The sequence below is a fragment of the Plasmopara halstedii genome (assembly GCF_900000015.1).
Source record: "Plasmopara halstedii genome assembly, contig: Scaffold_2604, whole genome shotgun sequence".
Taxonomy (NCBI): domain Eukaryota; phylum Oomycota; class Peronosporomycetes; order Peronosporales; family Peronosporaceae; genus Plasmopara; species Plasmopara halstedii.
This window is the reverse complement of record NW_020189511.1, coordinates 192,049-210,402: the sequence shown is the minus strand read 5'-3', so window position 1 is coordinate 210,402 and position 18,354 is coordinate 192,049. Positions and strand designations below refer to the sequence as shown.

Sequence of the window (18,354 nt, the reverse complement as noted above, 5' to 3'; positions counted from 1 at the left end):
TCAATATTTTTTGCTTTAAAGTACTGAGCCAATTGCTCGAAGTACAAATCCACAGATTCTCCCATCAAGCCAAAAATTTGTGGCAAGCGGATTCCTTTTACTTTGACCTCACGCTTGGTCATGGCCTCAAGCAGCTGTTGTTGCTTGTCCATTAATTCCATAAGTTTCTGAGTAATGTCTCAGAACTCCATCCTTGCGGATTCAAAGAAGTCATGGTTGGTTCAGAAAAGATCAGTTATTCAAAGCGGCGTCCGGAATCAGATTACGGAGAGCCTTTACGAAGCGAACAAAGTTGTACTTCACAAAGAAAGAAAACATCCAGCTTTTTTCTGCGTTAAATGAGGCGACTTTACTGCCATATACAGCGAGGCATGATTTGTATAACAGCGCAAAGCGCTCCTCTACAAGCAGAAACGCATGGAAATTAGCCAAAGCATACTTCATTGCTAGAAGCTATTTGTCAGGAACAAGAAAGCTTTATTCCGCGAGCCGGAGTTGACGCGACTGATACGAAACAACTCACTCTCGACCCTCATCATCGTGTTGCATCAAGGCAAACCGATGTCATAATCACGTGCATCGCAGACCGCATGAATAGGCATTTCGTAGCTTGCAATCGCAAGGCGAAGTGCTTCTCTGAAGCTCTTCTTTTCTTCGGCAAATACTGCCTGGTGATCTTTCGATCATCCCAGTCAGCATTTTGTTTAAGAACAAGACGTTACGGGTTGCACCAACGATGCATTACTGCGTTTGTATTTGTGCAAACAGTTGAACAGGAACCAGAGTCTAAGCTGTTTCACTTGTTTAGCACAGGTTAATTATTGATAGCTCTGACTTTCTCCGAATTTAAATGAGCGCCATTCTTGCCCACAAAGCAGCCAAGAACGGGGATCTCAGGTGCAAAGAAAATACATTTTCAGGTTTTCGTAGAGCTTATTTTCGCGCATGACTTGGACGATTTGACGAAGATGACCAAGATGAACAACGACATCAGATTTCTTCCAGGTAAAAGTGACTCGGTGCAAACACTACTATGGACAAAGAAGAGTCGTGAATACTATGTTGAAAGATGCTCTTTTACCCTTGGGAGCGTTCATACCGACGAACCTCTTTAGCGTTCGCGGTTATTCGAGCGAGCGTTATGTTTCTGTTGCCGACTCGGCAAAAACATTCTGCAGTTCCGAACAATATGACCCGGCTTTCCACAACGAAAACACTTTTATCGTTGTGAGGACGCTCATTTCCAAGCGTGGAAATGTATGAGTTCCCCATTGGCTCTGGGTCATTACATGTATCAGTCGACCGATGCGCTTACCTTGGTACGAAGCCATTGAGCTTTGATTGCTCGATGATGGCTTTTTCATGCATCACACAGTCGGTGGCATCGTTCATCGTCTTGGGATAGTAATTCTGAATCGGATAATCATTCAGACCCGCCATGAACGTTACCACTCGCGTTGAAACGTCAATTGGCTCGTCGATAATGCTCGAAACCAAGGAGCGAGCATGCTGTGTGGATCGTAACAACCTTGACAAAGCTTCAAAAACTTAGCACGGGCTCCAAACTCACTTTGTGGTGGTTTAAACGCCTATGAAGCTTCACTTTTGAATTGCTTGTAGCTGAAAATGCAGATTAGATGGGATGATTGCTTACTATACGCTCAACTCGTCGCACGACCTACAAGGTTGGACATCGCAAATAACACTTGATGCAAGATTGCTGCAGTTGTCTTGCAGTCATTGCTGCATTTCTAGACAAATCATAGTGATAGAATCTCTTTCTCTTAATGCCGATACAAATACAAATTCAGCTTCAGAGGCATCGTTCGGTACGATGAGACAGGGGTTGCAGCCTGATTTCGAGATTTCATAATCTCAAGTTGCATGAAGCTGACGGCCGCGATCGCTGATCATCTGGAGAAGGAAACTGCAGTAAAGTGACTGCGGTAGGTTAACCGATGACCTCTCGCATCTGCTCGAGTGCCACTCCCTCATGTGAATGCAATTGAGGAAACATCTCGTTCCCCTGCACCTCATTTTGCGGGACTGATGAACTGAGTTGTACTTCAGCTCCTTTCATGTCGCTCGGACAAGGAAAATGGTATGTCTGGGCTGGAATGTGCGACGAGCTCAACAGCCGCGTCGTCAAGCTAAAATCGAGTGTCGTTGAAAAGATTGCTCGAAGTGCTACAGGTGTAAAGGGGCTCTGTTCACAATCAGTCCATCTTACACAATACACAAGCTGGTCCGCCGAGTTGGCGCTTCCAGACGTGCTACAGCAAAACTGATCCGACCAGCCCGATCAGTTTGACGCGGCGAGAAGCGATTCCCGACGTGGAAGAAGAAGGCTAGTCGCCACTTGGAGGGAAGATGAACAATTTAAGGCTTTAAAGCAAATTTGCCGCTGAATTAAATGAATGTATGGCTTGTAGCTACATGCAAAACACCTCAAGGGCCCCTAGAGGTCTTATCTATAAAAACTTGGGCTTCTGATTCATAAACTAAGGCTGTACTGAACTGGCCTACGCCACCCACTTGGAAAGATAGAGAAATGTCGGACTTCTCACCGATACAGATCCCAAAAAGGAATTCTGTATCTCACACAATGTGTGTGACTTTAGATAAGAGGTCACGTATGTATTTGGGGGCAACATACTGTAATCTTCTTCTATAAATTTTCACAATGCATTCAGAAGGTACATTTTTGTGTAACCCATTATATTTGCACATATTTTGTCAATCCATAGTTAGATTGGGGCGAAGTTGATTTTTGTGGCACCGCTTGCTCCCAGCCTGTCATCTCATTCAGATAAGCGTATAACGTCGCGACGATTTTTGCCGGTAATTCTTGTTTTTGAACCCGATCGTACCTTTGGTGGCGCTATTACTTTAATACTGCTGTAGATTTGACAATGTATTTATTACCGATCGGAGAGAAGTGTACAAAATATTACTTGTCCTCTTCGGCTTTAGCCTACATCTCAAGTACTTTGTTTCAGCTTGATCTGCTAGTATTGCTCTACCCAATGCAAGTATAAGCAGATTTTGAGCAAGAGCTCTAAATGCGCAAAGTTTTTCGACCTAGTGAAGTTTGCATTTGATACGTGTGCTAGCTTGTATGTATTCGTACAATCCTCTCGGGTACCCAGCTTTATCGTCCGTTGACGAAATAAATGGTAGCATTCAAAGGCTCCACAGGAAATCCCAGCATGTATTTATCATCGCATTATCCCGAAATATTGGAAGCAGTTTGCTGGCGTCGCGATTTCACCTTTCGTCTCATGCGTAAATTTAATAAAATATTATTATTATACAGTCGTCCCTCGGATAACTAATAAATGTGGTGAAAACAAATATCTAGGAGTTAGTCAAGGTTATTAGTTATCCGACCAGTTATGAGTTAGTACTTGGCCTTGGCCACATACAAATAAGCTTGATGTGTGCACTAAGATTTGACTAACTAGGGATGTTCCAGACGTACAATCCTAATTTACATCTTCATCTATTAATTGGTATTGGCAAACGCTGATCAGAGTCACGCCATTATATCTCATAGTTAATATAGAAGCTATGAACTTTGTGTGTGCATTGTTTCAGCAAGCGGTAAGAAAAGGTACTAGGCTTCAATGTGAATTTGATTGAAATGAAGCACAGCAATCTATCAAGTCATAAAAGTTTGACGATAAAACTTTTCTGGCTACCAACGTAGTCTACAAACATTCCTTATTCTAAACAACATCTCTTTCTCTAACGTTACGCCGTTGGCCATTTAAATATCTTGACTTTTATTCCTTTTTTTTGTTATCAACTTGGCATTCTCAATGACATTTTCCTACACGACTATTTGCACATGGTCTTGAGAGTGCACACCATGAAATAGATTTTCTGTATTTGTTTGTGACGAAGGCAAAGCATTGCAATGGCTGCGATATCATCAACCTTTGATCATTTATACCACTTTTACTTATAATGATTTATGCACTTCAATACAAATTACTGCATTTACGGAACTAAGTTCTTTTTGGGTTAGCGACCGTCACAACATGAAATCGTGTTCCATATGGCAGGCGATATGGATTGAAATCCTAGTTAGAAACCAATCTCAATTAATATTTGAAACATTTGCTTAAAAAATGAACTGCATTCAGACATACCTCGGTCGCCTGGAAAGTATCAATGAAGATAATCTCTCCACAGATGTAAGCGGGTGGTGTGCGGTCGCTTCCAACACCCAAAACTGCAGCTTGAATGGACTCGTTAGCAAGGTAGTAGTTTGGAGCGCCTTCATTGAATGCCACATACGGCAGCTTTCCTCCCTTGAGAAAAAACAGCGCCAGTGAGCTGATCTGAAAACTACGAAATGATATTCGCTGGTGCTCGTTCGATCCTTGACAATTCTCGGCAGAAACTTGGTCACTAGTAGCATGGTGCAAACCATTCTCGTTTACATCACTTGCTACGGTGCGCCCAGTCAGTACTTGTGAAAGCGGCAACTCTTCCGAAGCAGATGAACTATCTGCGGTTTCCACACTACCATTTGCTTCGTGATTTGAAGATACTAGTGGAGCTACAGACACTACATGATACTTAGTTCCTTCGCGAAGACAGTATGGATTCGTTCTCTGTGCAAACAATCGATTTTAAAAACTGGTCAGGACAAACCAGACAAAGTTTGAAGATTCTCACGATCTCACTTCAGTTGTTTCATGATCTTCAACGTAGACAATGTGGCCGAGAACATACGGAGGATTTCTGCGCCATATATACAAAGCTTTTGAGTAAGCGCTCTAGCTCGATGTCACGAAATTCTGCGCAACGTACCTGTTGTCTTTCTTGGATGCAGCAATGCTTTCTTCCGACAAGTAGTAGTGTGGACATCCTTCGTGAAAAGCAATGTAGTCACCAAATGGTGTGGGCACAAACAAAGCCACGCTTCCGCATGAGAAGCTCTTGTAGCAAATACCCAACAGTTCCTCAAGACGATTATCGTCAGTAATCCAGTTACGGCGTTCATCGACAAGGCGATGATCATTTTTAGCAACTGGAAGCACTTCGTGGACCGATATATTCGATTTCACATCACTTTCATTCCGAGCAATAGAATCCACTGGTTCGTGTCGAGGAGACGCCGTATCAATAACGACGTCCTTAATTTCAATACCACCGTCAATAATGGTCGAGGTTGTGCCAGCAGAAAAACTGTGCTCTTTCGTATGATGCTTTATCTAACCAGTCACAGCACATTACAGCACCACATTAGCTTCAACTTGTCTATTTTTTAAGTGTAATGAATTGTTTACCTTGTCATCCAAATCAACATTCAGGTCCTGACCGCCAAGGATTTTCCGACCGACGTCTTCATACTCGTTCTCCACCATCACATACTCGTCACTAAAGGTGGCCCACTCCTCTACAGCACGACCGTAAACAATGAAATACATCAATTTGATTAATACAAAATCAAGGACGTACCATATTCGGATTGTTTTTCTGCGACAAGAGGTTGCTTCGTCTCAGAGCTATCCAGACTTGCTTTGTCTACACAAGCGTCAGCGTCCGACGGAGCAGGTGGCAGCAAAAACTCAGCACGAAAATAATCTTCAAATGAAATGCGCTTGCGTGGGTCAACCCGCAAGAGACCTTCCACTAACTGTTCGCAAGCAGGCGATACCTTCACCTTCTTTGGCAGGCGAACGCGGCCAAAGCACTCAAAGTAGCGATAGATATTTCGCCGCAATGCGAGGTGATTTGTTGCGTGAACCTTGTCTACAACTAAGAATGGGTGCTCGTTTGCCAGCATCTCGTACAAAATGATACCAACTGACCACAAATCAGCTTTTGCATCGTAGCATTTGTACTCCAAGAGCTCCGGAGCCATATAGAGTGGCGAGCCTACGACACTTTCAGCCATCATCTCAGACTGTAACTCACGTGCAAATCCAAAATCCGCTACAAGAAGGTTGACCAATAGTCAACGATCAGCACATATCCTCCAATTTTAAAGCAACAATTCAGATCACGCACCAATTTTTAACTTAGCAGTAGCAGAATTCCGTGACGATAACAATAAGTTGGCAGGTTTCAAGTCACGATGCACCACATTTTGCGAACGAAGAAACTGTAACCCCGACGCTGCATTCACATCAGTTTATCAATCGCTTGCTTTTAGAGCACATAATCTCTTGTTCTATAACTACGCACCCAATTGCGACATATAGAGTTTTGCTTGATTCTCCGTCAAGCCATTATTTGCCTTCATAAGCTCCGCAATATCCCCACCAGCACAATATTCCTACAGCAACATGAGATTACGGACATATAGATGTAATTTCTCCAACTTTCAACGTTTTTTTCATAAAGATAAGGTAGCTGACCTGCACGATGAAAATATGTTGCTGCGATTCCTTCGTACAAAGTAGACGCACAATGTGTGGGTGTCCATTTTCAAACTGTTCCACGGCCACACGCATGGTTTCAATTTCTTTTTCGATGCTTTGACGCTCATGTGGCCGCCGCAATTTGTCCTTGCCGATCATTTTAACGGCTACAGGTGCTCCAGAAGACAAATTAATGGCTTTGTGTACCTATATCATTCACCCAACGTACACGAGTAATTAAAAATCTACAAGCGATTGATGAATAACATTTATGCCGTACAGTGCCGTAAGAGCCGCGGCCAATTGTCTCTACTAAGCTGCGCAGACACGAGTATCAAATATGGCCATTTAGCCTCTAACGTCTAATTTCAAAGCAACCCATTACGACACCAAAGACGTCACTACTTTACGTACCGAAGGACATTGCCACACACTGTAATTGTCTGCCCATTGGCACTGCTCATACTGCTTAATGTCTGCTTCGTGCCTAGTTTGCTTCTTTCGTTCAGCGTACTAACCTATTTAATGTCATAGGTATGCTGGCATACCTACCCCGTATTCATTACGAAGATAATTCCGGTAAAGTACGTAATATTGAAGTTGATAGCTTTCTTGAGAAACTTCCTCGTCATCGTTGTTGCTATTTGTTGATTTCATTAATATATTCAACATTCTCATTCCGTTCTTCAGCATCTTCCTCGTTCTCACTACCGTAGGCTTGCTCTTCGCTAGCTAAACTCGTTTCGTGCTGTTCTTCAAAGTTTTGCGCTTCCTCATACGTATCTTTTAATATGCGGTCATGAGAGTCTTTCTGTTGTTGTTTGACGCGATTGACTGTCTTCTTCGTCTGTGTCCATTCAATAAGTTTGTTTTGTCGTAAGCGTGCTGTGGTCTCATTTACAAAAAAAGCAACAGCTGGGATGAATGCGATCCAAAAGACAACAACTTCATACTGTGAGAAGATATACAGCGTTGGCGACATAGATAAACATGATTCAAAGCCTGAGCTGGTGGCCGTGACCGCCTGCATTGTTCCGTAAAGTCCCCACCATAGCACACATACAACACCGTAGATGAAGTAAAAGACCCGCACGGTGCGCAGGCTTTTAATTGGCCACGGCCCCATCCAGCAATATGTGTAGAAGCACACGAGCACGTGGCTAAGCACCACCGCGCCCTGCAAAAATCCTTTGCCGTAATGTTAGTGGATATTCAATTAGCACATGACATGCACGGTAGCATGGAAGTATAAAAGCAGACGCACTCATGAGATCAGCATTACAATTGTTAGTGGCTACATTTATGATTACGCCACCGAAGACAATCGTTGTGAGTGCGAGGCACACGGGTAAGAGAGGAAACAATAGCAAAATTCGCGCCCAGTATTTGGTCTTTTCCCGTTCTAAAAGGATACGCGTCTCGAGGTCATGTTGCATCTATAGCTCGAAATTGCAATTAGTGAATTTGCAGACAGCAATTTTGCCGCCTGTTTGACGACAATAACAATCCGATAAACTTTCCTCTTGGCGTGCAGTGAATGATGTCGTCCGCTTCGGCTGTAGCTCAACAGTGTTTGCAAGCTCATCGTCACTGACCATTGTTATCGTGCCTTTTTGTACCGGTATAATGACGGGTTTTGGATCTTGTAGGGTTGCAACGGCCACAGGTGGTTTTATAGCAATTTGTTGATTTGTACGTCTTGACATGTGTTACACACTGACATACATATTTACAACCAGATTGATGTGTTGCTCTTTGATAATTGGGTGAAGGCACGAAATTACGGCACAGCGAGCTGATTTGCATTATTGAAACGTGGCTCCATACAACTGGCACGTAGTGTGGTACTTGACATGCGTGTATTCTCTGGCGCATCAATTACACGGTTTAATCTTTCAGTCGCTTGGCACAAACAAGTGGTCGTGCACTGCCATACCCTACAACTGTCACCACGTTTTAACGTAAAGTTTTGTGCTTGGAGAACATTCATGGTGATGTTGTCGAAGAAATTACTTCCCTATTCACTGACAAAAAGGCCGCTTTAATTATTTAAGATAGTGCAAATTAACATTGATAAGCTACCCCGCAACATAGTAAGCGTAAACTCCGCAGCTATATAACAAAATACCGAATCAACAGATAAAAATGGAGCCATTTTACTATTTTCTTTGTAAAGTGCAAGGCAAATTCTGATAAATGGGGCAAACCACGTCGATACAAGAAGACAAAATGAAGAAACGTATTCGGCAGACTATGGGCACATTTATGGACTTTGGTACGCATTTAAAAAATGCCAACGAGTGGTACGTCGTGTCACTGTAAGCCGAAAAGAATCTACTCACGTGTTTTCTCTACACGTAACAGGGCTCAAATCTGCGCAACCCCTAAAAACTGCTATTTGTCGTTTCGCATTGTAATAAATCCGGAAGTATCAGCAGAGCTTTTACCGTATCTGTGGCGAATTCGTGGCAATGTGGCCGTCGAGGTACGCAAGATGCGGAGAACTGTGGAAAGGCAAGCGAATCTGGCTGACTTTCGCGTCGAAATCCCACGCGACCCATCGTACGCACAAGATTACCTTGAGACGATCGGTCAGGCCAAGACGCTGACGATTGCTCAGTTTTATTATATCTACTGCTTCCTTTCTGATGTTAAGGCCTGTGCTGCACATACCGTACGTTTCTCTGAGAAGACGACTAGGTAAACTGGACACGTTTAGATTAAATCTGACTATAGGAACTAATTATGTGTTATGACTTGTGAACTTTTGATCTTTTAGTACTTGCGAGACTGAATTTGATGAAACCGAGTGCCAAATTTGCATGGACAAGAAGAAGCAGGTTGTACTGCCTTGTGCTCATAGTTTCTGTCTGAATTGTTTTCAGCACTGGAGCACACAGAGTGAGACTTGTCCAATTTGCCGCACAGTATTCAATTGCTCGGAAGGCGATGAATTGTGGCATCTCGCGTCAAATGAAGTGGAAGATCTGGGCTCCTACGCAACGGATTTGGTGGCACGTATTTACGAATTTTTGGATAAGCGCGAGAAATCGAAATATACGGAGGAGGACATAAAGCGGTCAGTAGAGCTATACTCGGCAGCGGTTTCTGTCAAACAGACGCCACTGCGTAAATTTGTGTATTCTGAACTATTTCCAACGGCGTTGCCACTCGGTGTCCCATCAATATTGCGCAGTGGCATTCGATTTTCGACAGAACATGACTCGGACCTGATGCTTGCACTTGAAGTGGCGGCGGGCCAGGATCAATATGCAGCAATGCAACACTATGAGCAGCTCAAGCGAGACCAGATATTAGCCTCGACCATGGCGTTGCAATCGGACATCGATGAAAGTCCTAACGAGTCGTAAAACGCGAAATTCAGGCTGTGGCAAAATCAAGTCTTTATTTATCGAGAAGTATATGACATTCGCTCAGTACTATTCTCTGCGAATCGTCGTGTTCGTAGTGCTGGCTGCTGGCTGAGCATTTTGTGATAAAAATTGGACTATTGTAGGGATAATATTGCTGTTGAGGAAGTTGAAGGAGATGTCCGTGATGCACCTGAATCTCCACTTCTGCATTTGTATCGTACTTCAATTAAAATATCAAAAACATGAGCCGTTTAAGAATTCATGTGGATATTGAACATTGTAAAAAATAATCGTTTGTAGCAATCTTATTGGCTAATATCAGACTGCAACTTGAAAAGCGGATTACGATTTTCTCATTAATACAATTTGTAAAAAGACACCACCATGATATATTTTGCTGAAGGCACTCCATGCTCTAGTACTTATTTCGGACAACAATTACACTCGATAGCTGCACGGTATTGCTTGGACAAGACTTTCTTTTTCGACCGTCTAAGCACAAGGAAAGGTACAGAATGAGCGACTCGTTTGTAACGACGCAATAAGTTCAATGATGTCAACTGTTGCTGCGATTAAGGTGACCAAATGTCACGAAAATGTATAAGATAGTTTACATATTATCCACGTCTGGATTCATTACGAGCGACAGGAGTGTTCTACCTCCCAAACAGTCCAAAGACCACGCACTTTTTCGTGTACTTCATCTCTATCATGCCGTTTCGATTTCTTGTGGCTTTTTGCCTTAGGCTTCGAGTGTGGTATCAAATGAACTGACGGCATTCCGCAACGGCGAGGTCCGTAGGACACATAGGTGCGAATCTCACACAATGTATTATACAAGGGATTATTATAAAAAGATAGTAGACAGAGATAAACTAAACATCATTGTCATAAGCTTAATTTCAAACAACTCAATCTATGTAAGCATTAGACGTTACTTCGCGCAACGGTGGAGCGCCTTGCGCTGTTGGAAGCGGAAGTTAATGCACTATGTGCTTGCTAGTTCATCTTTTGAGTGGCCGAGCGCCTTTGGGCGACGCCCCGGCGCCAACGCCTCCGCGTTCACTTGCGCCGGATCCCGGTGCGACCTAAACAAGCCCACACGAAACACCGGGTGGGTGCGCGTCTCTTTTGGAAGGCTCAGCGTAAATGTAAGGCCTCGCTTGGCTACGACCTTAGAGGACTCAATAAATCGTGGACGAGCTTCGTCTTACAGACAACAGAAACCACATGTGTAGGGAGGTTTTTAGTATTTAATAAAACCAAGTCTCCGACCTCAATGTTTTTAACATTTCTTCTTCCTTTCCGTCTATGTATTCCTTCTGTTTGTCTTGGCTTTCAGTCATTGCATCGCGAACGTGTCGTAAGACACCCAGTCTAGTAGACAGGAAGTCTCCGACTTCTTTCCGCACGGTGAGGGGGCTAGCCGTTCGGCTAGTCCTCCCCACCAAGCCCTGAGGCAAAGGGACGGTGGCGTCAGCGGGACGCGAGGATAAAGAAGCCCGTCCACGTAGAATGGCGGATAATTAGTCGATAAATGCACTGCATTGTTCAGATCAACCTCTACGAGTAGCAATATAGCACTCCAGCGCTTCGGCGTCTCAGCGCGCTGCGAAGGGCGTCCACGACGACTCGACTCACGCGCTCAGTTTGTCCATCGGTCTCCGGGTAGTCCGCTGTTGACATAGTCAACTAGGTGCCTAGCACCCTTTAGACTGTAGACCAAAACTTCCCGGTGATAAGTAGGTCTCTATCAGAGACAATTGACTGAGGGATTCTATGTTGTCGAAAGATAGATCGACAAACAACGCCGCTACACCCGCACCATCGATGGTGTATAGCCATGCCGCAAGATGAGCCATGTTGCTCAAACGGTCCACAAAGACTACCACACCCGTGTTGCCCGCCGAGTCAGGCCAAACACGACGTCCATACAAATGGACTGCCAATACCCGGAGGGTACCGGTAAACTTGCCAGCGGCGCCACCACATTCGGAAAGGGTTTTAACGCTAATACGTCTCACACATGCACACATATGCGCTCGTCCACTTGTACTGATTGGGCCACCAATAGTGGCAACTCACTTAGTGGTCATATCACGACCGAGATGACCGCTATGTGGAGTGTCGTGGGCCTCATAAAGGACACGGTACTTCAAATCCTCATCGCGAGGAGCCACAATTCGATGCAAATCCGTTGGATCGGTGCTATAATACAGCAACGCATTACTTGATGAAAATCGGTGTAAACGCGCGCGCAAACGCGCTGACAACTTCTTGTTCGAGTTTCCAGACCCCTTGCCCCCGAATGTCTGTAGCAGCGCTACATATACTGTCACCCGCGTATGCGGCGCAAATCAAATACATCACTGGCGACGTCACCGTCGTGACATGGGCAAGCTTGTAACCCGTTCTGCGTGACAACGCATCAGCCAAAGCATGCTGCTTTCTTAGCTTGTACATCACCTCGAAGTTTTATTTTGCAAAAAAGGAGAGCCACCTGTCCTTCCTTTGCGAGAGGCGAGGCGACTGAGTCGCAGTGCGTAGTGACGCATGATCTGTGTAAATCACAAACGGCTTTCAGCCAAGCAGGTGCACCCTGAACCTGAAAAGTGCATACTTTATCGCAAGTGATTCCTGTCGGGGAGTGTTTCCTCTCCGCAGCCTAAAGCTGGCGAGATTCGAACGCATCACCCGATCTCGCCCCTCGGTGTCTGCTTCTAGCAGTGCACAGCCGATGGCACAGTCCGAAGCGTCGCAGACGACACTAAAAGGACAATTGGGGTCTGGCAACGCCAGTATTGGTGCATGAAGGAAACTGTCTTCGACCCTGTCAAAATCCTCCTGATGCTCGGTATCCAAACACCATTCCTTATCTCTCTTAAGGAGATTTGACTATCGCCGTGTCATTTTCGCATAATTTGCGCTATACTTGTGCTGGTTCCTTGCAATCAGCCAGTCCAAAATGGCCTTGAGCTTCCCGGAGTCCGCTCGAAGGCCTCGCTTCTCAATGAAGAACCCTATTTTGGTTATTTCCTCCGCGCCGAAGATGCACTCATCGGCATTAGCATACAGCTTATGAATGCGCATGCGCTCGAGCACCGCTCTTGAATGGACGATTTAACGATATGGGTTTCTTCATCTGTCCTCCCGTGTCCCTCACGACTGTGGACGAAGATGTCATCGAAATATGTCTGTGCATACGCCCGATGGGGCCCAAATAATTGCGTCATAAGACGATTAAATGTTGCTGGTGCAAGGCTTTCAATCGAGTCCTTAGCGTCCTCAGCTTTGGCAAGTTTGACAGCTCTTAGGGCATCACCAACCCCTCCTAGAGCAGCGGTTAGTACTCCAAACGGGATGCTCCTATCACTCGATCTCCTGAGCGATTGGTAATGATCATCGACCAAGTCGAGTGCGCTGTACTTTAAACAGCCAACCATATTGTTCTGGAGAACATCCTTCCTAGTAATTGGCGTTTGAGCCGGAATGCTGGCAGCGTTGAGCTAATTGTAAGAGTGAGCGATACACCACTTGCCGTTCGGCTTCCGGACACAAAACGTGGATGTCGAATGGGGAGACATGCGCTCACGCACAAATCCTGCCTCGTGCTTCGCACGAAAAAGGTTAATGACGTCACACTGCTCCTTAGGCAGGGGCCATTGGCGTGTGACGCAGTATTTGGCTCCCGGAACCAGGTCAATCTCATGATGCACACATCGTTCCCTAGGTAGGACCGACGGCGCGTCTTTGTGAATGGCGCCGTGGAATTCATTTATCAAAGGATATTATGGCTCCGAAGGATCCTTCAGGATTGACAAACCACTTCGTGTATGCAGTACCTTCTTTTTGTAGCTTCATCCAGAAGCGACGACGAGTTAATCTCCTCGTTGGGTCTTACAATGACCAGCTCGACTAAGCTGCCTGCCTTGAAGGCACCGCAAAACTCGTTGAAAGGTAATCGTGTCAAGCTCGAAAAGAGCAGCAACCGCGGGAATAACCTCGAGGGTGACGTCGCCATCTCCCTCTCCCGATATACCGTTGACAAGGGCATATAGCTGTGCGCTCTCGCCTACGGTCCACACACCCTGGGTCAGGGTCGACGCCCTGTGTCTTACAGATAGCATACGGCTTTGCTGTCTCCTCTCTTTAGAGGGTTTACGTCTCATCGAGACCTGTACTCAGCGTTGTCCAATGCCCCACTGCCTGCTCCATCGGAGCCTTGATGCTATTAACATCATCCGACGAAGAACTGCAATTTCCGCAGTCTTCGTCCAGTGGATAACGTGGCACCCCGCGCGCATCAGAAGGGCCTTGCCCAAGATGCCTCGGACATCGTCTTATCATGCCACTCTTGGCAGGAAGCAATTGCTTTGAAACGTGAGCAGTGCTCATTAATTACGTACCACCCCACGCGCATCACAGGAGCCTCGCTTTTGATGCCTCGGACCTCGTCCGATTATGCCATTCTTGCGCGCAGCAACTGCTTCGTAACGTGAGCAGTGCTCAGTGGGTCACGTACCACTCCGCGCACATCACAAGAATCTCGCCCTTGATGCCTCGGCCCTTGGCCTACCATGCCACTCTTGGCATGCAACGATTCTCCACAATCGAAGGAAGGCAGCTGTATGCTGACGCGCTGGAAGTGCGGCTGAGTGACACCGTCGCTGTTCGCTCAGCGACGGGTCTTGTGTCACTGTGCCGAAGGTCCCTGTGGGCCTCGGTGATAAGTTCCTTGACTTTACTTGCGTGAAACACTGTCTAGTCTTAGACTTGTTGCAAGGTATAACCTTATCCTTGGTATGACTTGGTTGGAGCACCACGAGCCATGGATTGATTCGAGGTCGAAGACCTTGATTCCTGGTGGAGCTTTGGCGAGTAATAAACCATGCTCTGCTAGAAAGCAGAATCGCTATTAGCGAGAGCACTGGACCGGGACGTTCAATGTGCTGGATAACGGAGTATCCGATTTTTAAACACCAAACGTGTTTTAGACAAGAGTTCAGAGCGTGGCTCGCGTGCTGAACGCAAAGTGGCACATAGCCCACTGCGTCCAGCATGATAGCCCGACGCACCAGAATCGATAAGAATTCTCTATGGCTTTTCAAAGCCCTTCATGGTTGCTTTTACGACCAGCAAATCCGGCTTGTACACACTTTCGTACGGAGCTTTTCGGGGCCGGGCCGTGATGCCCTCTCCCTCTTTGAGACTCAACAGAACTCAGTTCACACCCAGTAAGGCGCCCCGTGCATACTGGGTGCTCTCGTCTCTCCGCGTCAAACCGGACTAGTTAGAAGCGGGACGTCGGTTCGACGAACCTGTACGCGCCTAGCGCAGGAGACATCCAGCCCGAAGGGACGGGTGTCTCCACAAACAAGACACCGCCGGGTGTTTACACGCTGCTCAGCAGCTCGGAGATCTTCCTCCTCTTTCTCAGCATAGCTGAGATCCATTGGCTCATGCCCGCTAAACGAGCTTTGAGGGTGGGCGTTACAACCAAGTTGTGCCGTTTAAGAGTTGAAGTCGGCTTTCAATGCCACGTTCACCACTTTTTCAAAGAAGACGGATACACACGGAAGACTTTCATACTAACCACGCCAGTGCGAGGCCCTCCATCAATACGGTCACTGCGACTGCCTCTAGGAGAGGATCGACTCCCATTCCGGCAATAAGAGTTCTCATTTGTTGGACAAAGGCCACCAACTCCTTTTGCCCTTTTAAGCAGCAAGAAAACGCGATCTCACGCGATATGCCTGATTAGGCGGCGAGAACACTTTCAGAAGCTGACGCTTCTGCTCCTTCCAGGAGGGGAATGCAGTTTCAACCGAAGCACCGCACGTTAGTGCCCATTCTCGCGCTCGACCTCCGAGCTTGGAGATAGCTAGTGCCACGCGCTGTTGCCCGTTTTGGAGCATGGCGGATGTCATGGCCATCTCGTCTCCTCTTATTTTGAGCAAGAGATTCTCTCCATCCTTAACCTAAAAGGTCTTAACGCCCACTATTGAGCGGCCTGGGTCGAAAGAAATCATCCGTCGTCGACAGTGCCGTCAAAGTCGCAGGCGACGCTGACAGCTTCTGCTGTAAGTTTCTAGCATAGTATTTTTATAGTTTGAAAATGCCTCTAGGCGCGCTTATGGCCTCGAGGCATTGCGCAACGAGGTTCTGCACGCCCTCAGGGCCCAGCAGGGGGCTCTAACTTCTTCAGCCCGTCCTCCATGCCCTGGGGCAAAAAGTAGTTATACTTCATCCTCACAGAGAATCAGTTGTAACGACTCAGGCGTAGATTGACTACGAGTGCTACCAAGCGCAGTGGGGCCGTCATAGCTCGTTGCTTAGAGAAATCTAAGCTCAGGTCACCGTCCTTACGTTCCCTCCAAGAATCAGTACTAGTGTAGAGGATCGCATCTGCTACTTGTAAGCACTAAAGCCTTACCAGAGTAAACGAACACTTCTGTTCAAAAACGAAACGGCAGAGCAGCCAATATCTCAAATCCTAGGTTTTCCTAACTAATACATTATTAATATAGCAAACCCTAATTAATAAAGTAATATGCATTACTACTGGCAATCCTGCCACGTGGTGGCTTCTTGTTACGTTTTAGTCACACCACTGTGTTACTTTACTAACTGTGTAATACACACCTTTGTACGGTCACGCAATCTTGTGCGACCCGCCCTTTATTACAAGGACACGCGAGACTCCGTTACAAACATTGTCCCAGCGCCGTTGGCACTAAATACGTAGCGTACCTTTATTTTCATCGCCTCACGAGAAGAGATAGGGTCGCTCGGCGCAGTACACCATCTAGCCTCTGGAATAAAGCTTTGTTCCAAACTTGGATGGTAGCTGTCAGAAAGAACAACTGGATAGCGGTGATACGAGTGCTTAGTAAGCAATGTCGCCTTCCAAGCACTTGTCTTGATATATTGTTGAGCAGTAGACCCGCACGTACAAAGTATATTAGCTTCGCCGCGATGCGGCGGGCTGCCTTTGACAATCTGAATTCTATATCCATGACGTGATTTCGTTTCTGCAATTCGTGCTCATGCAGATGGGCTGTTTCGGCTCTCTGGGTCAAGCCAGCTTATTTTTAACGAGCTGGATACTGGCATGAGTTCTGCAATTAGATTTCGTTTTGCCTATCAACACAGTTCCAGAGCACAAAATATTCAACGTGTGTAGAGATGAGGTGGACCGTAAAAATCTTCTTGGCCTGTGAAGGTTCTGGTAGATGAGAAATAGATATTCACATGGCTTCCGGTAAGGGAACTGATGCCGAGTCTTGACTTGGGACACTATGAAGTTATTATTGTAGAATTCCTCGGTTTGATTATATTCTTCGATCATTGGTCGCGATGGCTGCAGCTCATTCAGTTGCTCAAGAGCCATGCGGGCACGTCCAAAGACATTCATTGTTGCTTCTTCTTGCTAAAGCAAGCATTGTTTGGTGGAATGGAGGGAGACGGCCTGTAACGGGGTTACACGTACCCCGGTAACAGGTGTGTGTGTCACACGAGATGTGCATGGTGTGACCACACCCAAACGAAAATACGGTACGGGGCTAGGTAGCCAGAAGTAATGCAAGTATTTGGATTGTACTATATATATTTAGTATATTGAGGAAAATCTAAACTTTTAAATTCAGGATAAATATAAATAAAAATTAGTTGGATTTGAAACCAAAGAGTCAATTAGCCTTGGGAAGGCAGTAATTACTCTTGGAGTAAGCGGATTGCGACCCGCTAATTCGTACTTGTTCTAAGTATAGAACAAAAGGTCGGTGACCTAAATTACGCTTTTTCAAGCGCTAAGCTACGGCAGCCCCGCTGCACTTGGTAGCACTTGTAGTTTATCTACACCTGATTCGTTTAGATCGATCCTTTGTGAGGATGGAGAAATTTTTATTTTTGCTCCAGGGTATGCAGGACGGGCTTTACAAGCTGCTGATGTCATTGCTTGGCCCTGAGGGCGTGCAACACCTTGCAGCGCAAGGTCCCGAGGCAATCGGTGCGAATCTAGAGGCGTTTTCAAGTCACGAAAGCGCACTGCTAGAGCACCTGCAGCATAAGATGTCTGCATCATTTGCGTCTAAGACACAACCGTCGGTGACGAATGACTTTTTCCGCTCTAAGCCGCTCATGGTGAGCGTTAAGGTATTTGAGGGGGGGGGATGGAGAGAATCTTCTGCTCTGGGTGAGAGAGGTCGAGATGGCCATCGCATTCGCCATGCTCCAGACCGAGCAACAGTGCGTAGCGCCAGCCATCTCAAAGCTCGGTGGTCAAGCGCGAGAATGGGCACTGACGTGCGGCACTTCCGTCGAAGCTGTGTTTCCCTCCTGGGCGGAGCTGAAATTGCAGTTCTCATAAGTGTTTTCGCCGCCTAATCAGGCATTTCGCGTACGATTGCGCTTCCTTGCCACCCGACAGGGCAACAAGGAGTCGGTGGATTTTGTCCAAGAGATGCGCACTCTCATTGCCGGGATGGCAGCAGATCTACCGGACGCGGTCACAGTGACCGTCTTTTTGGAAGGCCTCCGCTCTGGCCTGGCCAGCATGGAAGTCTTCCGTGCGCATTCATCTTCGTTTGAATGTGGCATTGAAT

The 18,354-nt window shown here is 46.2% G+C and overlaps 6 protein-coding genes across 6 annotated transcripts; 2 read left to right on the top strand and 4 right to left on the bottom strand.

Annotated features, from left to right (window-relative positions):
• Positions 1-2,912: 2,912 nt before the first annotated feature.
• On the top strand, positions 2,913-3,173 carry PHALS_04378 (uncharacterized protein; the record flags this gene model as incomplete). Its single annotated transcript, XM_024718485.1, has 2 exons — positions 2,913-3,032; positions 3,114-3,173. 2 exons carry the CDS (start codon positions 2,913-2,915, stop codon positions 3,171-3,173), a joined length of 180 nt encoding a protein of 59 aa, XP_024583879.1.
• Positions 3,174-4,010: 837 nt separating this feature from the next.
• PHALS_04377 (Serine/threonine-protein kinase involved in autophagy) lies at positions 4,011-6,841 on the bottom strand (the record flags this gene model as incomplete). The annotated part of the gene is made up of 11 exons (XM_024718484.1): positions 4,011-4,085; positions 4,155-4,622; positions 4,695-4,752; positions 4,822-5,225; positions 5,301-5,410; positions 5,473-5,949; positions 6,025-6,132; positions 6,202-6,292; positions 6,375-6,584; positions 6,658-6,694; positions 6,792-6,841. The coding sequence occupies 11 exons, from the start codon at positions 6,839-6,841 to the stop codon at positions 4,011-4,013; spliced, it is 2,088 nt and encodes a 695-aa protein (XP_024583878.1).
• A 176-nt stretch (positions 6,842-7,017) lies between these two features.
• Positions 7,018-7,813, bottom strand: PHALS_04376 (protein kinase 157785; the record flags this gene model as incomplete). Its single annotated transcript, XM_024718483.1, has 2 exons — positions 7,018-7,565; positions 7,642-7,813. The coding sequence occupies 2 exons, from the start codon at positions 7,811-7,813 to the stop codon at positions 7,018-7,020; spliced, it is 720 nt and encodes a 239-aa protein (XP_024583877.1).
• Positions 7,813-8,330, bottom strand: PHALS_15009 (uncharacterized protein). Its single transcript, XM_024718482.2, has one exon. The coding sequence runs from the start codon at positions 8,081-8,083 to the stop codon at positions 7,814-7,816; it is 270 nt and encodes an 89-aa protein (XP_024583876.1). The 5' UTR covers positions 8,084-8,330; the 3' UTR covers position 7,813.
• Positions 8,331-8,573: 243 nt separating this feature from the next.
• PHALS_04375 (e3 ubiquitin-protein ligase rnf8-like) lies at positions 8,574-9,748 on the top strand (the record flags this gene model as incomplete). Its single annotated transcript, XM_024718481.1, has 3 exons — positions 8,574-8,680; positions 8,742-9,077; positions 9,157-9,748. The coding sequence occupies 3 exons, from the start codon at positions 8,574-8,576 to the stop codon at positions 9,746-9,748; spliced, it is 1,035 nt and encodes a 344-aa protein (XP_024583875.1).
• A 7,047-nt stretch (positions 9,749-16,795) lies between these two features.
• On the bottom strand, positions 16,796-17,165 carry PHALS_04374 (uncharacterized protein; the record flags this gene model as incomplete). Its single annotated transcript, XM_024718480.1, has 2 exons — positions 16,796-16,891; positions 17,049-17,165. 2 exons carry the CDS (start codon positions 17,163-17,165, stop codon positions 16,796-16,798), a joined length of 213 nt encoding a protein of 70 aa, XP_024583874.1.
• Between the last annotated feature and the right edge of the window lie 1,189 nt (positions 17,166-18,354).

Excerpts from the sequence above, each read along its gene's own strand:
- PHALS_15009 (XM_024718482.2), bottom strand. The coding sequence starts at position 8,083 with ATGTCAAGACGTACAAATCAACAAATTGCTATAAAACCACCTGTGGCC.